This window comes from Camponotus floridanus, unplaced genomic scaffold (genome assembly GCF_003227725.1).
Source record: "Camponotus floridanus strain SB8 unplaced genomic scaffold, Cflo_v7.5 scaffold13, whole genome shotgun sequence".
NCBI lineage: Eukaryota > Metazoa > Arthropoda > Insecta > Hymenoptera > Formicidae > Camponotus > Camponotus floridanus.
In genome coordinates, this window is record NW_020229248.1 from 1,615,236 (window position 1) to 1,638,972 (window position 23,737).

Below are 23,737 nucleotides of genomic sequence, written 5' to 3' on the forward strand. Positions count from 1 at the left end.
TACTTTTTTGTATAGATTCACTTCTTAATTATACTGCTAACATAATGAATCATCACTGTGTATAGAATTTTTGGAGTAAATTTAATTAATTATCTGATTATAAAATAAATCGCTCCAATATTACATTCAACTAGGATTATTACAAAGTACCGCGTCGTTAAAACAATATGCGTCGAATATTTGGAATATTTTGCATGCATCGAGCAATTAGCAGGATACTATTGGACGAGTGGCGCAGCGTTCTCTCTCGAAGGGGTTAAAGTTAAGGGCTGGATGCGTAGTGGATGGGCGCGTGGTCCGACAGCGAAGACTGGAGCGCTCCGAGAGCGTCACTTGTTCACAGTCTGTTGAGTGGAGCACTTTTCATCCCGCGTATCTCGTAACTTCTTCGGTAAAATAAACGAGCTAATCTAAATAAAATTCTTATAAAATATTGGCGCTATTAAAATTAATTTTTAGTAAAATTTATTTTAGGAGAAAAAAACAATGGTTAGTGGTTCAACGTTCGCGCGATATTCGAATCGACATAAATCGTCGTTGGGAATCGAGGAAATGAAATGTGTAAAGTTTCTGTGCGCGTTGCTCGAGATAAGAATTTTATAAAATGAGAAATAATGATTGTTAAGAAAAGAAAGAACAAATCATCATATCCAGGATAATTTCACAGAATCGCATGATGACGAAAGACTAATTCAATAGAGCGACCGGCAACGCTATTGACTGGAAAAAACGGTCGATCGGGCTAATGAAACGCGTAAATTATGGAATTTTCGGGCCGATATCTCATGATTATCGACAATATTACGGAGTTGATGAATCTGAACGAGTCCGATTATGTAAAATCGATCTGGGGTCCGAAACATCTACCGTTAAAACTTGTCTTGCCGATCACCCTCGTCTACGTCATGATCTTTGTCACCGGAGTATTCGGCAACGTGGTTACCTGCATTGTGATCAGACGAAATCCCGTCATGCAAACCGCTACCAATTATTATCTGTTCAATCTAGCAATATCTGATCTGCTTCTCTTGATTCTCGGTGAGTCCTTATACAAGTTTATATATTCTGTAATTGTTTTGTTTAAAAATATTATATTAAAAATTTTTTCTTTCTTCTAAAAAATTTACTGATTAAATTTATTGATTTAATGATTTTTAATATATAACATAATGCAATTTCTTTGTTTAAATTACGATATGTCTTTTTAGGTTAAAAATGTTATATTAAAATCAAATTATTAAATAAATTTTTCAGAAGAAAGAAAAGATCCTGATAAAATCTTTCTCTCCTTCTCTCGAATAAGAGTATATTAATACTAATTATGGATCGTGAATAAGCAAATTGAAGTTTCTTCTTAAAAATTTACTCTTTTCGCGACTTAGTCTTAAATTATTCCAAGCCCTCGATTTATCGTAAAATCTCTACTTCATATCGTATCTAACTTATCTCATTTTATTTTATTTGACTGTATCCGTATATGGCAAAAATAGCATTTGCAAAAATGCGTGATTCGATTTCAAATCGATATGTAGATGTTTCTGTCTTAATTTTCAATCAAGTTTTCTATTGTATTTATCCCAGTCATTTTGTGTGTTTCAAAATTTAAGCAAAATTGATAAATTATTAAAATAATTAGTAAAATTGATAAAATAATTATTTGTCAATTTATTATTACATTTTATTAACCGCATAATTATCGTTCCATTATCATTTTCAACTAATTAGCCATAAACTTTGCATTATAATGGAATAATTATTTGCCAATTTAATTATCGTAATCGCATCATTTAATTAGTGTTTATACCGAAATCATGTTTATACCGAACTTTCAAAATAAAGTACATAGATAAACATGTATATGTATATGTGTGCGTGAATTGTTAATTATAATTATCATTTATTTTGTAATAAAAGTTTGCTTTATGGCATAATTTGTTTGATTTTACATTCGTCTATCATCACCAATTTGCATCATTTTGTTTACGTCACTTTGATCGAAATAATTATACATGCAATGAGTTCACTTTAGCCAGTGATGATTAATTTAATCAGCTATTGAGAATGTTGCGACTAGCATGCTTTGGACGGCTGAAGAGTAGACATGTATATATTGGGTCATATGAAACAAAGTTACTAACTATTACATTGTCTCATCGCCCTAGTGATAATAGTCATGATGAATCCCGTGTGTGATATGATAATGAGGGTATATACAGCACCGCAATCTATTCATCACTCGTTGATCATATGACTGAGGAATTGAGATCAATGAAGTTGGCATTTCAAAATGCAAATTTTTACAAAATTGATATGTCATTCGATTATCCACATTTATTAGACAATTGTTTCTTGTTTATTTTACAAAAAAATTAAAAACAAATAAAAAAATTAAACAAATTTCATCATATCAATTTTGTAAATATTTGTATTTCGGAGTGTTAACTTTACAGACCTGAAGAACCGCTGTTATATGTCGAGGATTAATTTTTCTACTTTTTGGCGTGCAATATTGCAAATCAGCATAAAAATTCAATGGGTAGATTTGTATTTTTGTACCAATTACTAGAAAATGATAAATTAGATTTAGAAAATTCGTTTTTCTTAAGTTTATTACTAGAAACAGCATGCATTCAGTTTTTCATTATATTTCCCTTTCTTTGTTATGTTTTTTTATATCAGACATAATATATATATATTATATATATATATATATATATATATATATATATAAATTTTCGGATTTAATACATCTTGTGTAAATTAATATCCTCACATTTACTGATATTGACAACAATGAACATCGCGAATCATAAAAATTTACTACGAGTAAACTTATCTGATATACGATATTATATTTTTTATTATTATTTCTATAAAAACTTTCATAATTGATCAAAGAACATTTCCCTCATTTGTATGAAAACTTACACTTTTATCAGACAATCTCAGACACTGGCATCAGTTACCAGACTCTTTTACGATAAATAAGCCGCCAGCACAATCTTCGGTAAAATGTCTTCGTTTTGCTTTTATATTCTCCACGGTTGCGACGTACAGCATTTTAAATACTCCATTTGTCAGGATTACATGCCTGATTACGACGAACAATCCAGATATTGCTTAGATTGTTTCGTCATTTAATGAAAACATAAATATAACAAGAGGATATTACTTTCATCCCGTGATTTTTCTGATCTCCGAAATAAATGAAAATACACGATATGTACATGGACATATACACATATACACACATCTCTCTAATAGAATAATTTTTATCTCTTTATTTATCGAGTCTTGAAAAAAAGTTAATTTTATTTCCATTTTTTATTTATTAATTGAACGCCTTTGTTGTATCATTATATTAATTATGTACATTGATTTGTACATTTGTATTTATTGAATAAGTTAATATAATAAAACTTGGAGTGAAAAATGAAAAGTTCAATCATCGACTTTACAAAAATAATGTATAAAAATATCACGATATTATGAGATAGTTGCTAAATATCGAAATTAATACATAGAAATGTGATTATATAATATTATTTTTTTTTTCAAATTTCTGATTTTTTATATTACACATTGTACTATTTCTATTACTTCCCATAAAAATCTTAAGATTTCGCTGATATTTTTACTTCATAAGGTCTAGTATAATACTATACTATAATACTAAAAGAAATTAATGGATCCTGAATCTGTCAGGCTTACAACAATGATTAAAGATCAAATACCCTAATATTGCGAAACCATTATTTAATAAAGAGCAACGATAATATCAGGGAATTTCATAAATCTGATTTCTGAAACGTACAACAAAGAGTGATTTTCTTTCTACAAGTACATTTATTTTATTTATTTTGACACTGTAATATTCTTGAAGGATGAACAACAAGCAAAAGTTTGATCTGACAGTTTTATAAAATCGATTAACCGAGATCTTGACAAAGATTAACGAAGATACAGACCTTACGAGTTTATTATTTGTAATTCCAATGTGTGTGTGTGTGTGTGTGTGTCCGCATATTTATAATGTATATTCTAGCCAAAATAATATTATTTTTAATTTCTATAATTTGCCGATCTCTTCAAATTATGCATATATCGAAATATTTTTTTGTCATACAATAAATCGATATTTTTTCTTCATTATTATTACAGTGTAATATCCGTCAATAATAAAATACGATAAAAGCTTGCAGATAAGAAATATGTATAAATAATCCGGTATATCGTAATTAAAGTCATGCAGCCAATATCGAATTCGAATTTTATCGCATCCTTTGTTTTTCTCGAGTACTGAGCATTTTCTCCGACAGATAGCAAAGTTCGAAGTTTCAAATATTATTCGATTCTAATGCAACTGATATATCTTATGATGGTTCTATCTGATCTACCATTCGCCTTCGTACTTCATGAATTTTTCAAATATATGACTAATGCAAATACATTTTTATCCAATAAAAATACCGAAAAAAACATATCAAATACATACAATAGTATTTAAATTTGTATACAACAAATAAAAATGTAATAAAAAAAACAAAAAATTAAGTTATACAGAATAAGTTACTTAACATGTGACTACTTTTAATTATTCATAAACTATTCATAATTGTTTACTATATGAAAAAATATATTAAACAAAAATCGCATTAAAAAGAACTTATAATTTGGTAAATTTTTACTATCTTTATTTTTCAACGAAAATTGTCTTAAATTTTTTAAAAGGGATATAACGTTTTATTCCAAAATTCGAAATGACAAATGATTAAAAACAATGATTAAAAATGTGATAAAAAATATTATATAGAATCAAAATTGAAAATAATTATTATTCAGATATTTTTAATTATTAATAATATTTGAAATGTTATCCATTATGATCAATGCAAATATATAATATAATTGATTAAAAAATAAAGCGATACAGATTGAAATGTTTCAGCATTATATGATTTTCACATGCCTTTGATTGTTGTTAATTACTCATGATAAATTTAATTTTTAGATTTGTTTTATTCACTGATAAAAATATATTTACAAATCACAGAAAAATAAACTTAAAAAATATGCATTAATAATCAGCAAAAAATATATGAGTTTTATTAGACGGATTATCAGTAGCCACGAAATTTAAGTAATTAAGCAATATTAATATAATGAATTAATATAATGAATCTGTAGTAATCGATATTAATATAATTGAGTCGTATTTCATTGATTGATCATTGACAAGACAGAAGTATTTTATATTTTTTTATTTAAAAAATATATACTACTTTTGTTAGAAAATCTATTTTATTAAACCCAACAATGTTGGTACCAGTTATTCTGCGCATTATGCACAAGCACGTCATGTATTATACAGACAATTCCCTAATCGATGGATTGAACGTGGTGGATAAATTTTGTGGTTAGCTCATATTCTCCGGGTTTAACGCTATTTGTTTACTTTTTTGGGGAAATTTCAAAAATGAACTTCATCGCTAACCATCAATGACAATTGAAGATATTGTATTATTGTAGTAACGAAAATGTATTACAGTTTGTAAAATATTATTACTAAAAACAAAAACGTTTCAACGTATCACACTTTAACATATCACACTTTATTAACCGATACGCAATTGAACAATTGAATTGCATTGAATGTACTAGACATTTCGAGTATATCGAGACATTATATATATATATACAGGATGCCCCACCTAGAAGTGGCCACTCCTTTTTATCTTTTAAACTAAAAGAGATAGACTATAACAAATATATATGAAATTAAATGGCTTTAACTGAACTTTATTGTGAGTATAGTGGTTGATTACAAAATTTATCTGTATTAAAGAACGGAGAGATATGTATAATTTTTTTATAATAATGTAGATATTTTGATATAATAAAAGTTGTAGCGCTGTTTAAAACGAATATAACGATGTATGATTTAATGTAAATATTTTACATATTATACGAGATTTTCCGGCTTGAAATATCGCGGGCGACATCCACCATTTCATTTTCGGCCCTGCGATATAGCCAACTTCTGACTCGTGCATTAGAGGTTGACATATGTCATATTGTCATTTAATCATGATACTCAGTCAGAAGTTGGCTATATCGCAGGGCCGAAAATGAAATGGTGGACGTCGCCCGCGATATTTCAAGCCGGAAAATCTCGTATAATATGTAAAATATTTACATTAAATCATACATCGTTATATTCGTTTCAAACAGCGCTACAACTTTTATTATATTAAAATATCTACATTATTATAAAAAAATTATGTATATCTCTCCGTTCTTTAATACAGATAAATTTTGTAATCAACCACTATACTCACAATAAAGTTCAGTTAAAGCCATTTAATTTCATATATATTTGTTATGGTCTATCTCTCTTAGTTTAAAAGATAAAAGGGGGTAGTCACTTCTAGGTGGGACATCCTGTATATATATATATATATATATATATATATATATATATATATGTGAAAATAGATAAAAAGTAGAGAGATACACACGATTAATAAAAAATAATTTACAAATAAAATAAAACTTATCTCTCCCTCAAGATTTCTCCGCTCATAAGTTTTCTCCTTCTTTTAAATTGTCAAGCCAATTCTCAAATTTGTTGCACTTATATGCTACATTTGCTTGTAAAAATATGGTTAACAAATTGCAAATTCCGCAATTGAAAAAAAATAAGAATCAATTGTCATATATGTATCACTTTGCGCGAAAATTGTACCTACTTCAATCGTCAGATATCAAACACAACGAAAGAGAAGAATACTTATTTTCGACGCTAACAGTCTGGATAATTTAAAAAATGAGAGTCAATTTCCTTTTTGTCGCGAAAATCGAACTAACTTGTCCTTGTCAAATTATCATTGTAATACATATGTATGAGATACCAAAGAGTATAGGAGAAAAGGCACCATTATAGGCGACATCATATGATTACTAGACAAGATAAAAGAGGGAATCCTTTAGCAATGATAAAAAAAAGGCTATTGATCGAGCTTTAATCAATTCAATTTTTTAACTTTTAACGTGAAGTGAAATTCATATTACTGTCTGATGCTTAAAAGCCATTCCTTTTTTTACTATTCTTCTTTAATTTAAAATCATCGCGCAATGGGGAATTATTTTGTTTCCTGTAAAAAGTTATGTGGAAATATACAACTATATACTCGTTGCACCGAAAATAAGGAATATACTATATACTATATAGTATATAGAGTAGATTTTACTGTACGCGAAAAGTTAAATCCATGTGGCACCATAAAATTTTATAGATCTCGCATCAAAAGAGCACTGAGAGATGGATCTTATTTCGCGCGGAAAATTGCAAATCCATATGGAGCTCTTTTTCTCATTTTGAGTTAATAAAGAGGAATTATAAATTTTTATAAAATTATAAAGCTTCTCAAGCTAATATATTTTTACTATATTTTTTAACGTTATGAAGATCTATTTGTGCTTAAATGTAATATAATATCCATATATAAACATGTTATAATATATTATTGAATTTTTATCAGTCCATATTCGAACATTGAATTTGCATAAACTTTCACTTATTAATAAATGAAATTAACGTTTGTTTTAACATTGAGCTAAAATCTTATATTTTAAGAAGATTATTCAAAATTACAATCTCATGTAATATTAAGGTTAAAATATTTGAAAGAAAATATACTAATATGAATTATTAATAAATCGTTGCTGTCGTTCAAAAGCCGTCGGACTTCATTATTTAAATCACTCGATCGAATATTAATCATGATGCAAAATATATTCAAATATAAGAAAAGTATAATAATCCTTAAAGATATAATTATTATGTAAATATTTATCGTAACAAAACGGTAATTTACAATTCTTATTACAAATATGCTTTATGACAAATATTAATGTTTTGCCTTAAATTTCACAGCAAATCCTATTTTTACATTTCTATCTCGTATCTTAATAAGTCTTGTATATGAGTGACTTTGAGCCACAAAGTTTTACGTTTTATCATGTTTTACATGTGTGTGTATGTGTATGTGTAAAACTGAAATAAAATTTAAAATAAAAAGAATAATTACTTCTTCATGGGCTAGATCTCAAAAACTCGAGAATAATTATTAATTTTATTCGAACTAATTGCAAGCTTACATCAAAATTATGCGAAAATAGTGCTGTTAGATTTTTTATTACAATTTCATTTCAAAGATACTTTAATTGGAAACACGTTTAACATGAGAATTCTAAATGAGCTACTTTATTACTTCACTAGCGTCTCGACAATATGCCATGTACATAATCATGGTAGTTGCTTTTTATATACTTGGCGTCCCGACGCTATCGCATCATTTAATATCAAACGGAGTGAAAAATTTCTGCAAAAAATTATTTTAGCAACTCTAATCATTAAATATATATATAATAATGGCACAAATCAATATTAATAAAATATGTATACTTTTATATAACTATCTTATTACTTTTATATAATCATATAAATTATATAGTCATAAATTATAATCATAAATTAATTATTTTTTAGTCTGATATATAAAATTCTATATTTTTATCTTTCCTTTTTTAAAAATGTTTTCTTCTTATAAAAGTAAAAAATAAACACTATAATAAAGTAACTGGAATTTATATTAAATGCTCACGATATATATTTTATATTACTCGCGACGTACTTAACAGACTAACTTACGGGAGCGAAACTTTTTTAATGACTCTAGAGATTACAGTCAAAATGGATATCCTGAGATAAGTTTATCGCGGAGATTAAGAATCGGGTCGTGCTCAATCCGCGTATCAGTACATTTTGAAAACTGTGAATACTAGGATAGACAAATAAAATATAATGGCAAATAAAATATAATAGCAAATAAAATATAATGTTCTAGAAGAGCAGTACTGCTTATCTAAATGTAAGAAGCTCGTTTCGTATGAATACGTACATGTATAAAATGTCTAGGATCTTGATGATAACCTTGTTCAGTTATGCTCGATAAAACTTCCGTATTCCTGAGAAATATACAGGATATGTCTTAAACTATTCGCTTTCGTTTCTGTTATAAAAATTATATATCTTGTATCCAAGAAATTATTCTTCAGTTATGAATTATAATAAAGAAAGAACAAATTTTTTTAACTACAAAATTCTGTGATATTAATAGAAAGTATTCGTCAAATCTGTCAGATACCCTATATGTTACATTTCTCCCTTCATTGATCATATATCAGATTGCCAAGAAAATAAGAGAAAAAAAAGCTTGAAATACTTCGTATCTAACAAGCTACTTTTCCTCGAGAGAAAAAATTCTGATTTTGTGATGAAGTGATTGCGCTTTCGCGCAAAGAATTTTTCTGATCGCGATAATATTTGATGTAATGAGAGAATATTTAGGATTGCAGAAATTAATTAAAAATTTAATTAAAAATCGGGGGAAAAAGGAAGAGAAAGCTATTTGTCTTGTTAGTGAAATGCACAAGTATTGCATAATTAACGAATCCATAGTTTTCTCTTCTCTTACACAATACTTCTCAAGTGCAATATGAAACAGTGCGAAAAAAATATAAAAAAGACTATTAAACAATAAGTATATTGTTTATCGAATTTGAAGATTATGCATTTATATTCATATGACACAAATCCTTGAGTGATCAATTTTAAATTTCGAACTTCTCAAGTACAAATCTTTCCATCTGTCCCATTATGGATTAATAAGGAATTATAGCGTGCCTATAATGAAAGCCAATGTATATGCAGGAACACGTTCTATCGAATGATTTGAGGATTCGTCACGTACTCAATATCAATAGTGAGTTAATGAGTTTTGTGATCTTTGAAGTCGAATGAAATAAACGACTTCCGCGCGACTATTATGTCGGAATTTCGATTAATTACGATTTACAGTGATTTTGTAACGTATCGGCATCCGATTGCACGGGCTAGTATCCCAAGTGATTGCGGACGAAACCCAATAAAACCAACATACTTGATCTATGCAAACAATATTTATTGGGTTTCATCATTTTTTTTTCATTTGTGCTTCGATAAAATCTCCAGTGCAAATTATAATATCATAAATATTATGTATCATAAATTTTTGATTGAAAATAAAACTAAACAGAAATAAAACATGATTTAAAGTTAATTTCTTATTAAAAAATAATTATAATGTATTACTAAAAAGTGCAAAATGTTAAATTAATTTATAAGTTTCAAATATCCTAAAATAATTCGAGAATCTTTGGATGTTATACTGATTTGTTTATTTTACCTAATGACATATTAAAAGTATCCGTGTACTGAAAATAGTAACTATAGTAACTAGAATAAAGATTATCTATCGAAAATGAGCGGTAGATAACACACATAGATACCATCGGCTTATGTACTTAGATGCCAAATGATACAAATCCGAAAAAAAGTTTGAAAAATAAAGATTTTTGTGTGTGTGCGTTTGCTTTTAACATAAATACACATATAAATGATTTAACTATGCTAATTAATCTTGAAAACAGATGATTTCAGTGTAGTTATACTGATTCATGATAGATCGCATTGTCTACAAATCGCATTCTCAAATCTACTAATAACTCAAAATCGAATTTAGAACTTGTATCATTTAGTATCTGGGCCACTCATATATAGAGTGTATTAAGACTTGACCAAAGATTTAATGGCACGATATTATAGTTCCGGTTGCTGAAAGCTAAAGCTTTTATCGTCGAACTGTATCGAAATTTTACGATATTAGATTGCGGTTTAGGACTATCAGATACAGGAGTAAAGTTCTAAAAAGAACCCCTTCACCACGCGCTATGTGTCTTACATAATTGATGAGCACCTTTAGGATTTGTAAGCATTATGTCAGAACCATCGATACATTGACTTGCGAAGTGAATGAGATCTAAAGTTAATAACGTTAGATAATACATATTAAATATAGGTATTACTTTAGTTTATAAACATTGTCAATTTTTTCGTACATTTGATATGACGATTTATTCTTTGCTAGAAATAAATAATAAATTATGCATCTCGCTACATATATGTATGTACTATATTAATCTGTGTTACATTATATATGAATATTGATTTTACGTCACACAAACACACATATACATACAATTTTTTAATAATCTCCGAAAAATAAAATACAAACAAGACTCCCTAGAAAGACAGGAAAACAATTTTCGTCACTTTTTTAAAGGATATTTTTTCCTACACAAATTGATTCTTTAGCTAATGTTATTTTCTTATCATTATTTTTCCTTCAATATAAAATTTTTTAGATAATTTTTATACCACCGTTCTCGACCGTAAAATAATGAAATAACGTTACATAAATTTCTAAATTTTTCATATTATAAACTTATTCTGACTTAAAATTTTTTTAATATTTTGTTATAAAATAATTACATCTCATGGATAACAATATTTAAAAAATGTTAAATTATATATAACATTTAATTTTAATGTAAAATCAACATTTTAAATGCAATAATCTAACATGTGTAATAATGTTGTAATAATAAACAACATGAAGTAGGTGCGTTAGCAAGAAAAAAGTGTAAAAAAGTGAAAAAAGTATAAGAAGTATCCGAAGATGTTGCCAGACACAAATAACGCATAACAAGTTATAAAATCATTTGCGGTGACAGGCAATTGCTGCGTCGCTTGTAAACAGATTTACTATTGGAGTTTCGTTCAGTTGTTGTTGTTATCACAAGAAAAATAAATAACGCTAGATTTTTCATCTATCATAAAGAGATTCAGTTTCCAATTTTTTTGTAATTAACAAGAATGCACACAAGAGAAGAGTTTGTCTTTAAATCGCAATAGATGACACTTTAATTTCCTTTTTTTATTTCAGACTTTATTTCTTTAAATTTTTAGTAGCTTAATAATAAGGACTTCTGCTAGAAGAAATTAAAATTAGAGCAGTTATAAATTTCAAGAACACTGATTTATAACGAATTAATTAATGCTTGAATTGTAATGGAAGTTATTTTAATTGTAAGTACTAATTGATCGTGAATTTTTTGCACATTATGTTATAATGATTGAATACCTAATTTGCCAATTATTAGTGCACTTACATAATTCATTGTGATCATTTATTTATAATTATATCTACACTTATCTTTAGCAAAAAAATCCCATTTGAGAAATCCCCTTGGCTTTTACATTATTTGGCATTTTTCTATTTGGACATTTTGCATCTTTTGCATATTGATAAAGATACTTTGTTTCGGCTTTTTTAGAAATACAATTTTTATAAATTAGTGACCATAACAAATTAAATTAAACATATTAACTGATTTTTATATAATATTAATGTATTTTTGTTAATTTGTCAATAAATATTTATATATATATTGATAATATCATTATTTCGAGAATTAATTCAACAAATATAATAATTAGTATGCATACAATTTTTTTTACTTCCAGGACTACCCAATGAGTTGAGCGTATTTTGGCAACAATATCCATGGACACTCGGAGTAGGTTTATGCAAAATCCGAGCATACGTCTCAGAAATGTAAGTTAGAACAAAAAAATGTTGCTAAATAAAATAAATCATGAAAACATAAAAGACAGACTACTTAAAAAATCAGCTTTTGAAATTTTAGATTATAATTTCTAACACAATTGGTAATTTATATTTTTGTTATTCGAAGAAAAATGAATTTTAAAAATCATAAATAGCAATTGCATAAATAAATTTTGCTTATAAGTTTTAGTTACAAAATTGTATTCTATTGGAAAGATTTAAACTCAAAATATGTAAAGGATTTGCAAACAAAATGTATAATGCTAATATAATCGTGAAATACATATTACAAGATGCAGCTTTTAAAGCTACAAATAATAGTAGTTAATCCATTATTTTGCATTTAGGTTACACGTAACATGTTTTGAGAAACGCTTGCGTAAGAGAAGTACAGATCTTGCAACAATTATGCAAATATATTGCACAAACTTCCCTTTCATAAAAGGGAAATTTGTGCTCTTCATATTTTCTCTATTGCAGATGCCTTTATTTAAGAGAAAGAGAGAGAGAGAGAGAGAGAGAGAGAGAGAGAGAGAGAGAAACCTATATAATAATAAAATTTAACCAATGCTTTGTATAATTTATATTTTAAAATTTCATGAACTTTAGTAAAATATATTCTTTAAATATGAAAAAGTGCAGAAAATTTTCAAATTTAAGCAAGTAAGAATACAGAAATATATATCATAGAGAATATAATCAAATATAAAATCTAACATTAATAATTGTTTTATCGAAGACTCTCTGATAGTTTTATAAGCACTTTGCATAATTATTTCGCGAAAAATTGTAGAATTATATTTACATTTATATAAAATTATTTGTGCATTTCTTTCAAGGTCATCTTACGTATCAGTATTAACGATAATGGTGTTTTCGTTGGAGCGGTACTTAGCAATATGCCACCCCTTGCATTTATATGTGATGAGCGGACTTAAACGACCTGTGCGCTTCATAATAGGCGCATGGTTACTGGCTCTTATCTTCGCTCTGCCCTTCGCCGTTTATACCTCCGTTAATTACATCGAATACCCGCCAAGTGAGTGGTCTCTTGTGTTAATAGCCAATCTACTTATTCAATCGTGCTCGAATATAAGTTTTAGATTTTTACAAGACAATAATATAAGTCGTTGCAGATACGACACAAATATTTAAAAGATAATAATTTTTACCTAGTATGATAATCGAATCATTTAAGAAGATTACTTTTAAGAAGATTACTTTCTGAAATTCTTATTTTTATAAAAAAATAAGTCAGTAACACAACATACATTTTATGATATTTCTTAGTTCTTTGACAAGAACAATTTAATCTAGTTCTTATATCAATTGTTATATATATAGATAAGATTACTTCTCAAATGTTTAAGACGATTCTCTTCAAAATTTCGATAGCTTTCTCATTTTGTACTTAAAAAAATAACTAGAAATATAAGAAGAAAAGAAAGTAGGTAAAGCTAATATATATTTTCGACGAAAGAAATTTGTGTTTCTTATTTTTTTAAAGATATATACAAGGCAATTATGGACATTAAACATTGTGCAAAAATTGTTTGAGGAAAAAAGAACTAAATAAATGCATGAACGCAACACGTTTACCATTTGCATGTAATTATGGTCGTTCTATTTTGTAAGCACATTTGCGCGCTATCACGAGTAAATTCATTTGAAATGCATGCTCGTCTAATTAAACGACACATTTTTCATCGGTTCTGTAATTTGAATAATCATAGATACAACGAAGAAAAATAATGAATCGATAATTTTATTTTTTTATACAAAATAAATGCTTCTAATATAAAAAAATATTAAATAACGGGAAAATTATTTTTAGAAATTTTATTTTAAATAAATTATAAGGAATATTCTTAAAAAATATGTCAATCCAAAAATTATAAAATAAAGAAATAAAATAGAATTTGATATATGTAAAATAGAAAAAAATAAAGCTTTTTAAAGTAAATTTGAAGTCTAAAAATTTATATTTTATGTATTTCAAATTGTTAGTCTTTCTCTTTACATTAATTTCTTTTATATCTTTTATATTTTATTTATTAAAATAATAGAGGAAAAATATATATTAAAGTGACATTCATCAAGTTTTATTCTTGATAATTAAAAAATTTATTTTAAGTGGTTTTATTGCTTCCTACATATTAGCATTTTATTAAGTTTATTTTACAAAATTTTGTAATTAAAATAAAAAATAAAAAAATATGATAAAACCATACCTAAAATTAAGGTAAAATATTAAATAAGAAATATATTTTCTTTGAAACAGAGAGAGAAGGCTAAATATTTTTAAAAGTTTATTATCGAAAACTTGTAATCTTAAAAAAAGAAGATAACAGCATTAAAAAATAAAAAAAGTATTCTTTTTATAGAAACTTTGTACACATTTCAATTTTGCGGCACAATCGCGTTTTGCTGCAATTATTTCGATGATTATATTCATGAGTGCACATTATGGATTTTATATTGTGGAAATGATCATTTCTCCGGATACACTGTAATATGTAGAAGTATAGAAGTACAGAACACCCATATTATCACACGGGAATATTGTCGAATGGACCATTTCACCGCAGATTTTTGGTCGCGGATCAATGCAATCGGTATCGCCATTTATGATACTGCGTGTATTTTCCAATTTCTACAATAGCGCACATGAACTATAAAAAGCAAATTTCAAAAAATTCGACAGAAAAATATTTTATAAAGATATATATCCTTTATTCTCAAAATTAGAGATTGCTTCTAAATTTTATTTTTTAGAATAATTGAAAATAATTTCTATTACACACATATTTTTTTCTATTTTATATATTTTTTTTCTATTTTATATATTTTGTTATTTAATTATAATTAAAATTTAATTTAATTTTTTTAATATATCTATTCATTGTAATTTTTATTAAAGTTAATTGCAAGTTAACAAAATTCAATTTCTTATATAGAAATTAAGTTAAAAATTATGCTACAGCAAGATTTTTCCTATTTTCCACTCGATTTTCTTTCGGAAAAAAATAAATAATATGATTGATATTTATCTTTTGTAAAATACAAGCTCTTTTACAGACGTGTCATGTGCAGTAACATGATAATATCAAGTGCCGTTTGGAAATTCAATGAGAAATTGATACCGCACATGACGATAATACTAAGTGTATGTGCAGCTGTAATTACATCGTATAACGAGAGGCCTTCTACAGCATTTATTATCAGGAATGATAACGGGTCATTTACCAAAATCTAATTATCGACCAATTGCGGCGCTAGAAATTTACATCCGACCTGCGGGGAATATATAAATCTGACGTTTATCCCGCAAAAGATATTCCATCGAAACAATAAATCTCGCAAACGTGTGTTCTTTGTATTAATGCAATTTGTCGTGTTTAATTCGCTTCGTTAAACAAATATACATTACTCTTCATTCTAATGTTTGTAATAATTCTACGATCGCGGATTGAATACTACACTTTAACACTGTATTGTTAAAAAATAATTAAAAATAACTAATGTTTCCCTCTTCTTCTTTTTCATATATTTTATATTCTCGCAACATTTTCATAAAAGAATTATAACAGTGATAGCATTCGTCAAGAACACAATAAACATACACGTCTCTTTGTACAGGATTTAATATTTATTGCGAACTTCACTGATGTGCTAAAATACATCGTCTTAAATTATAGCGATTCATAATTTCAACGTGTATGAATTTCAGTACGTTTGAAATGCGTTGTTGCTCGTTGGATCTTACGATCCATTTATATTAATGTTCTATTTTACATTTGATGCAATCAGACGCTATTTAATATACGAGAAACAAAAAAAAGTAATTAATTTTTTGTTTAATATAAAAAACAAATAAATTTTTTATTTCAAGAAGATAAAACATATATAGTGATGCATTAATATACTTTTCTACCTATTTTATTAATAAAAGCTTTTCTAAAAATATTTAATTTAAATTAAGAATATTCAATCATAATCAATATTTAAACTGAATATATTTATATATAAATATAAATGTTTATGCATGTTTAATCGCAAAAACAACTTTTGTTTATCTCCACGTGTTATACATGTGATTGTAAAAAGTATGAATTATTGCTTCAAATTGTACATTTAATGAACCCCATTTAAAATATATTTAAATACGTTTTATGCAACTGCACGGATAAAATGTATATATTCAATCGCGAATTGATTAGTCAGAATATGTTTTAACATTTCTGTATTGATAGGATGTAAACTTTTTAATCCGATAACTGTAATATATAGTTAAGAGATTATAATAAAATTCTCTCAATTTGCAAGAGAATTTATATATGGGATTCAGAATATTAAATTAATAAAACCAATATATTCTTTAATATTCAATAGATAAGAACTTTCCAATAAATTATGGCTATTTATATACATATAATTACTTAATCTTGAAACCACTTATTCATTCATGTCATTGAAATATAAACTTTATCAAAAAGTTATTCTCTCATCGGTATATTAAATTATATTAATAAAACTTAATATCAATAAATATTCTCTCAATCATGGATAATATAAAAAAAATATTCAAAAATTTTTGCATCTCATGCTAATAAAATAGCCAAAATTTAAAATTATAAAATGTATATTGAATAAAAAAATTATAAAAATTTACATATAATTGATTCGTAAATATTCGCAAATTATATTAACTAATAATTATTGTAATTTATTCTTATGGAGTTTACAGAAAAAAGTACAAGAAAATAAAATAATCTCATGCTGCAAATTAAGAGACAAGACGCGTTTCTCGCATCTGTTTGTAGGATCCGGTCGCTATTCTGAGGAATCAGCGATGTGTGCCATGTTGCTGCCCAACATGCCCAAGTTTCCTCTTTACGAGCTCAGCTGCCTCATATTCTTTCTCGTGCCGATGCTGTCTATAGCGGTGCTCTATGTGAGAATGGGTCTCCGAATACAAAGCAACGGCCTCGGGCATAGCATCGAGGGCTCTGTTCACGGAGAAACGAGGCAGGCTCAATCACGAAAAGCCATCATCCGAATGCTCAGTAAATTTCTGTCTTTTTCGGATCACTCACATGCACGCACATACAAATGCACACATAGAGCTATGTATTACGTACAGGAAAATGTAAACACATACACTTACATAAGCTGCAACATACCTCATAGAATTTATTGCATCGCGCTGTATTTTATTCCGATCGCAGTTCATTTTATATTCTCGAGCTTTCGCAATGCTTCATTGCATATCCTTGTGCTTTATAAATCACACACGATAAAATTTTGCATCACTGTCGATTTGTTTATTACTAATATCGTTTATTACGGAGAACGGAATTGAAGAGTCAATTAAACTCGATGCGAAACGATTATGGATTATTTTTAAAACAACGTTGCTTTTTAAATATTGCATGGCATGCACATTTACAACTTTTTTCTGATATATGGATATATCTCTTTAAAGTTAAGATTTATAATTGCTCATATATAAAATATAAAAAAAAGTTATATTTAAATAAGTATTCTGCTTTTTACGAAAGATATTTCCAATTGATCTTTTTAAAAATATTTCTATTTGAGAGATTGTATCCTTTTCTTTCGCTTTGGAAGAAATTTGTTTAAACTTCTATACTAGTTTATTAACTTTTTTGAGCATATACATTACAAGGAGTTATATCGTGAATACATTTTCATTAGTGAGATTAGAACATGTCAAAATTCCAGGAGGTAACCGTGTGATATTCATTTTCGCGCAAGCGTTCCGTGACGGAAGATGTTAGAGTTCAGTCATCTATGCAATGACATAGTTTTAGATGATATTCCAATAATCTGCATTGTTAGCAAAGTTAATCTGACTTCACGTCAGCCTCGCACAATAAACATATTATCAACGGTTTAACTCTTTGTTAACTTCAAGTTAAGCATTTTGATACCTTGTTTTTTCTTTGTACGAAAATCATCATCTTTTGTATTTGCATATTCCTTGACATATAATCGATATAATTTAAAATCGATATTTGTAATCTTCAATGATATATATTTGTTCTTTTTAAAAGTTACTATAACGTAACTAGTTGCTTGCTTTTGTTTTATTTATTCCGAAAAAGACGACTTTAAATATACTCAGTACGGCGTTTAATATATATACTTGTAGTATTCCTTATATTTATAGAAAAATTCTATAATTCTTTTTTTTATAAAGTTTTTTATGAAAGGATAAAACATTATTAATTGCGAAGAAACGAAAAAAAATTTCAAATATCTTCAGATTCTCATCAAATGTATTTAAAGAGAAGATATGGCTTATCGAAGTAATAAATATAAATATTAAAAAACTTTAAAATATACAATTTTTGTATAAGTATATTTGACTAATAAAGCATGCGAAAGATAAATAATTATACACGTAAAAAACAAATAATTTTTATTGATAATATATAATATATTAAATATATTAATATTATTTATTATATATTATCAATGAAATTTATTATAATATTATTTATAAATATATTAATAATAAATTAAGTTATACATTGTTTTGCTTAATACAAAATTTATTTTTTAAATATTAATTAAAATTAGGGAGGATTAAATCGTTAAATTTGTTTCTTAATTTCATTATTCCACAGAAGAAAAAGTTTTCAAATTTTGCATAAGCATCACCTTTTTCCCTAAGAATCCCAATTATACAAAGTGTATCCCAATTATAGAGAGTGTATCGGAAATAATAATATAAGTAAAGGAAATTTTCTCATGCAAATGTAAATCGAAAATGTAAAATCAAATTACAATTTCTATTCGTATTTGTTTCGGACAATGACTTGGTATGGATCAAAGTAATGCAACAGGTTTTGATAATACATTTGTTTCATTAATTTACAAATTATTAAAAATATTGCTTTTTTTTATCGTATACAATTTGTTACTCGACGAATTAAAGATATATGGATTAATAATAATGTGTTCCCAAATCTCTCACTGCTTCAAATTCCTACAATATTATTTTGTAATTAAAGACAATTTTTCGATTATTTTTAATATAAACTATTTCCATATATTCAACAGATCTTTAACATTAATGTTTTTGAAAATAAGATCTTGTATAAAAAAAATTTTATTCTATATTTTCGATTTGCACACATTTATATAAGGAACCACTTCCATATTCTATGTATTATACATTTTCAACACTCCTTCTATATCAATATCATCCGCTTATGTGTATTTATTCTATGTATATATCACGCTTATAAATATTATATATATATTATGCTGAACATTTCCATGAAGATAAGAGAAAAGTTTGCACGTTGTATCGATTAATCATCGAGTTGCTTCGATTCCGCATTTCCTTGATTTTATGTATTGTAAATTCGTTGATTTATGGCAACATAATATCGTTTACAAGATATTCAAGCTCGACGAGATGTAATAAATTATACAAATGCACGAAAGAGTTTGTCGTACGAAAGTATCGTTTAAAACTTGATCTATTTTAGAAACATTTTGACGTATAGTTCATCATCCATGTATTGTGTTTATCAATTTTTAGCGAATAATGGAAAAGGAGTAATAATAACATAATTTTGATTGCTTGATACTCATTAGAAGTTGTTTTTACATGATCCTCTTACTGATTTCACAAGAGATATTAGCAAATATACTAATATACTAAGCAAATATACTAATATCACTGATATGCTAAGAAGATACGAATGTTATCACTGAGATGTTTGGTGTATTTAAAATAGGAAATAAGTCAGCAATCGACTTTCCCCTCCTCCTACGAGTATTGTTCAAAAGCACTAAGAATATATTTTTTTAATTAAATTTATTTGAATAAAGAAAGAGTTTGTCATTTATCAATTATGAAAAAAAATAAAATCTATCTTGATATAGAAAATCCGTAAAAAATAATTTACATACAATCTTTTTTCAAAAATAATAGGTTTTTAATTGTAAATAAATACAACTAGAGAATTATATAAATTTTTGAGAATTTCTTAAACGTTTATCAGAGAGATGTCATAACGAAAAAAGAATAAATAATTGGAGGCATTTTTTTATAAACACGATTAACAATATCGGTATACCTTCGGAATCAATAAACTTATATTCATATATTTTAAAAATGAATGGAAGAGTTTTTCGTGTTTCTATGAAATTTTTAATCTTGAAATTTTTAATCTTTAATCTTTAACACTGAAACTCTCTACTAAGAGATGATTCAATTTCATACAGAGAGTCCAAAATCCATATTAAAATGAGCCAAGTTCTTTCTACGATATCTATCACAAATATGCTTAATATACACACACATATGTATATAATATACATATAAATATAACATATTCAGAGTGTAACTAAAACCGAACTTTTGTCTACTATGCTACTTATTTTAATTTATAATTAAAATTTATTAAATATATTTAATTTCTAATTACTAATTTAAATACTTTTTATTAATACGATTGCAATTTCTATTTTATTCAATACATTCCAAAATATTTTAAAACTATGTTAAATAAATAAATATCAAATCTAATTCTATTATAATTTATTCGTCTCCCACAGCGTAGCATAGTAGACACCTTCATGATTATTGATCGACACTTTGACAGTTGAAGTTGAAACATGTTGCAAATATTTATTTGAATCATTTTTACACTTTTAATTCTTGCGTCCATTATTTCTAAAAAAATGTAATGCAATGCGTAGAGAAGCGGGAAAATATATAATGATAATGTTATTGTAAATTTATATGATAATCATAATATCATAAAAAAGACCTCCATCATAGGAGCATTTTTGTCATTTTGTCGCCTAAGCCTAAGCACGCGAAATCTCCTCTGTTATAGAGATATAAGTAATCGCTTCCCGTTTAAAAATTATTATAACTTTGATATTTTTTATTAGAATTTTCATCTTAAAATGTTCTAAGGAATCTGTCCTTAAGAAAAAGTTCGGTGTTAGTACTATGTAAAAATGTCTATATAGGTCTACATATGTGTATGTAGAAATATATATATATATATATATATATATATATATATACATATTTTTTTACAATATATACACATATATTGTTTTCCTATCAATTTCTTTCTCAATATCATGACTGTAGTTTTTTTATGTTCGCTTATTATGCATATATATATATTCTGAATTCTGTCTGAACCACTGAATCTACAATATATAATTCTAAATCTGACCCTACTTATTTTTTATTTGATATGGAATACCAAGGAGATGGCGATCAAGAATTAAATTCTTTTTGTTTCCAATATTTCTTTGAGCATATCGCTACTTTTAAATTATAGGAACAGTATAAATAAGCAAATATCATGAAACAAAAATCAATGTATTTTTATTACGGTATTTTTATAATTTCGACTTGTCAGATTCATTGAAAATCCTTCCGAGTAATAATTTTAGCGAGTTAAATCGCTTGAAAGAGAAGCGCTCTTATTTTCACATTAAAATTTCATGGAATTAAAAGAAATCTCACTTTAATAAACATTTAATTTAAATTTTTATTAGATTATTTATTAGACTGAGATAATTGTGTCGATGTTGAAAATTAAATTTATAAATTAGAGAATTCAATGTAAATTACAAGATCGATAGCAGTAGTTTTTATATTATTTTTAATAATTCTCCGTACGATGTTCTTCGTGCATTTTTCCCATCTCGCAGCCACAACGAAAGATATCGATAGTTTTATTCTACAGGTGCGGTCGTGATAACATTTTTTATCTGCTGGGCACCCTTCCACGCTCAGCGCTTATTGTACGTGTATCAGGTATCGGCCTTCGACGACATTAACGAATGGTTATATCCGCTGGGCGGTTGCTTATATTACTTCAGTACAACCGTGAACCCGATCCTGTACAACGTGATGAGCGCCAAGTACAGGATGGCATTCAAGAAAACACTTTGTTGCACGCCGACCAGCCCCATCATTACGAGGGACGATCTCAGCAGCATGAGAGATAGTACGGTATGCGGTTGCGGATCCAGAAGGGGATCCCAGCTGATCCGTGTAAGAAGCATACATTATCAGCGTAACATTAAGTAAGCACACGTATAGCAATTTACCATATTAATCCTATTATCATCAACTTTGTTCATCGAGCAAAATTTTTCGATTTTTTACAAATGTTCTTGAAATCTTTAATAAAAATTGTTTAAATTTTAAGTCTAAAATTATCATGTTTCCTACATTCATAATTTTGAAGCTTGATTCTAACACTTGCTGACTCATCTTAATATCAAATAATCTCAATTAATTAATTAATTTAAATAATTGTAATTTTTGCTTATTTTCAGTTGCAACATGTTGCACGTGAACGAATTACTTCGATCACCAACGAGATTACATTTCGATGACGAAGATGACGAGACGAGTCATTGTGGCACGGAGAAATCCTGTAACATCCTTAGTCCTGATGCGAGGAGATCATCATTTCTCGTGCATTCGAGTAACGGTAGGACTAAGTATTTATCGAGCGAAAAAACGAAGGATGGCATCGTACAAATGGCTATGGCAAATGAAACGTGTATCTGATTCTCGGCTTATTTTAATGCAAAAAGAAAGAAATATATTATAGCGCAAGAATCATAAAGAACACTGCTCGGATTGAATAAAAAACTACTGCGTCGTTCCTGCATACAAAGCAGGGGTTGACTGATGTGCAGATTAACGGAGAACGTGCATTATCCCGCGCAAAAGGATGATTATTGGAGAAGGATATATCGTGATATTCCCATCGAAAAAACATATCGGAGAAATAGGATTTCTTGTGAAAAATGATGCTTTGCCGAAGTAAAATTATCAAGTGTCCGTGGAAAATAATACGAAGGTTGCAGAGATTGAAAACAGTTATTTATTGTAATCCGGAATATATATATACATACATACATATATATATATATATATATATATATACATACATACATACATACATATATATATATATATATATATATATATATATGTATGTATATATATATTCCGGATTACAATATGCAATCGAATAAAGATGTCGCAGAGTTAATCAAACTTCGCGGCGCGGAATTAATTTAATATGCGCGCTTCATACACAAACTTATAATAAAGAAAATGTACGAATGGCGAGATC

The 23,737-nt window shown here is 27.2% G+C and overlaps 1 protein-coding gene across 3 annotated transcripts; it reads left to right on the forward strand.

Annotated features, from left to right (window-relative positions):
* Positions 1 to 270: 270 nt before the first annotated feature.
* On the forward strand, positions 271 to 23,492 carry LOC105255061 (neuropeptides capa receptor). 3 transcript variants are annotated; one of them, XM_025406033.1, is made up of 7 exons: positions 271 to 391; positions 475 to 1,038; positions 12,470 to 12,560; positions 13,412 to 13,611; positions 17,396 to 17,638; positions 22,328 to 22,670; positions 22,926 to 23,163. In XM_025406033.1, the coding sequence occupies exons 2-7, from the start codon at positions 762 to 764 to the stop codon at positions 23,161 to 23,163; spliced, it is 1,392 nt and encodes a 463-aa protein (XP_025261818.1). In that variant the 5' UTR covers positions 271 to 391; positions 475 to 761. The 3 variants fall into 3 exon arrangements, with proteins under 3 accessions (XP_025261818.1, XP_019884280.1, XP_019884279.1); XM_020028721.2 differs by lacking the exon at positions 17,396 to 17,638 and having other exon boundaries at positions 273 to 391; positions 22,926 to 23,492; XM_020028720.2 differs by lacking the exon at positions 271 to 391 and having other exon boundaries at positions 762 to 1,038; positions 22,926 to 23,492.
* The last annotated feature ends 245 nt before the right edge of the window (positions 23,493 to 23,737 follow it).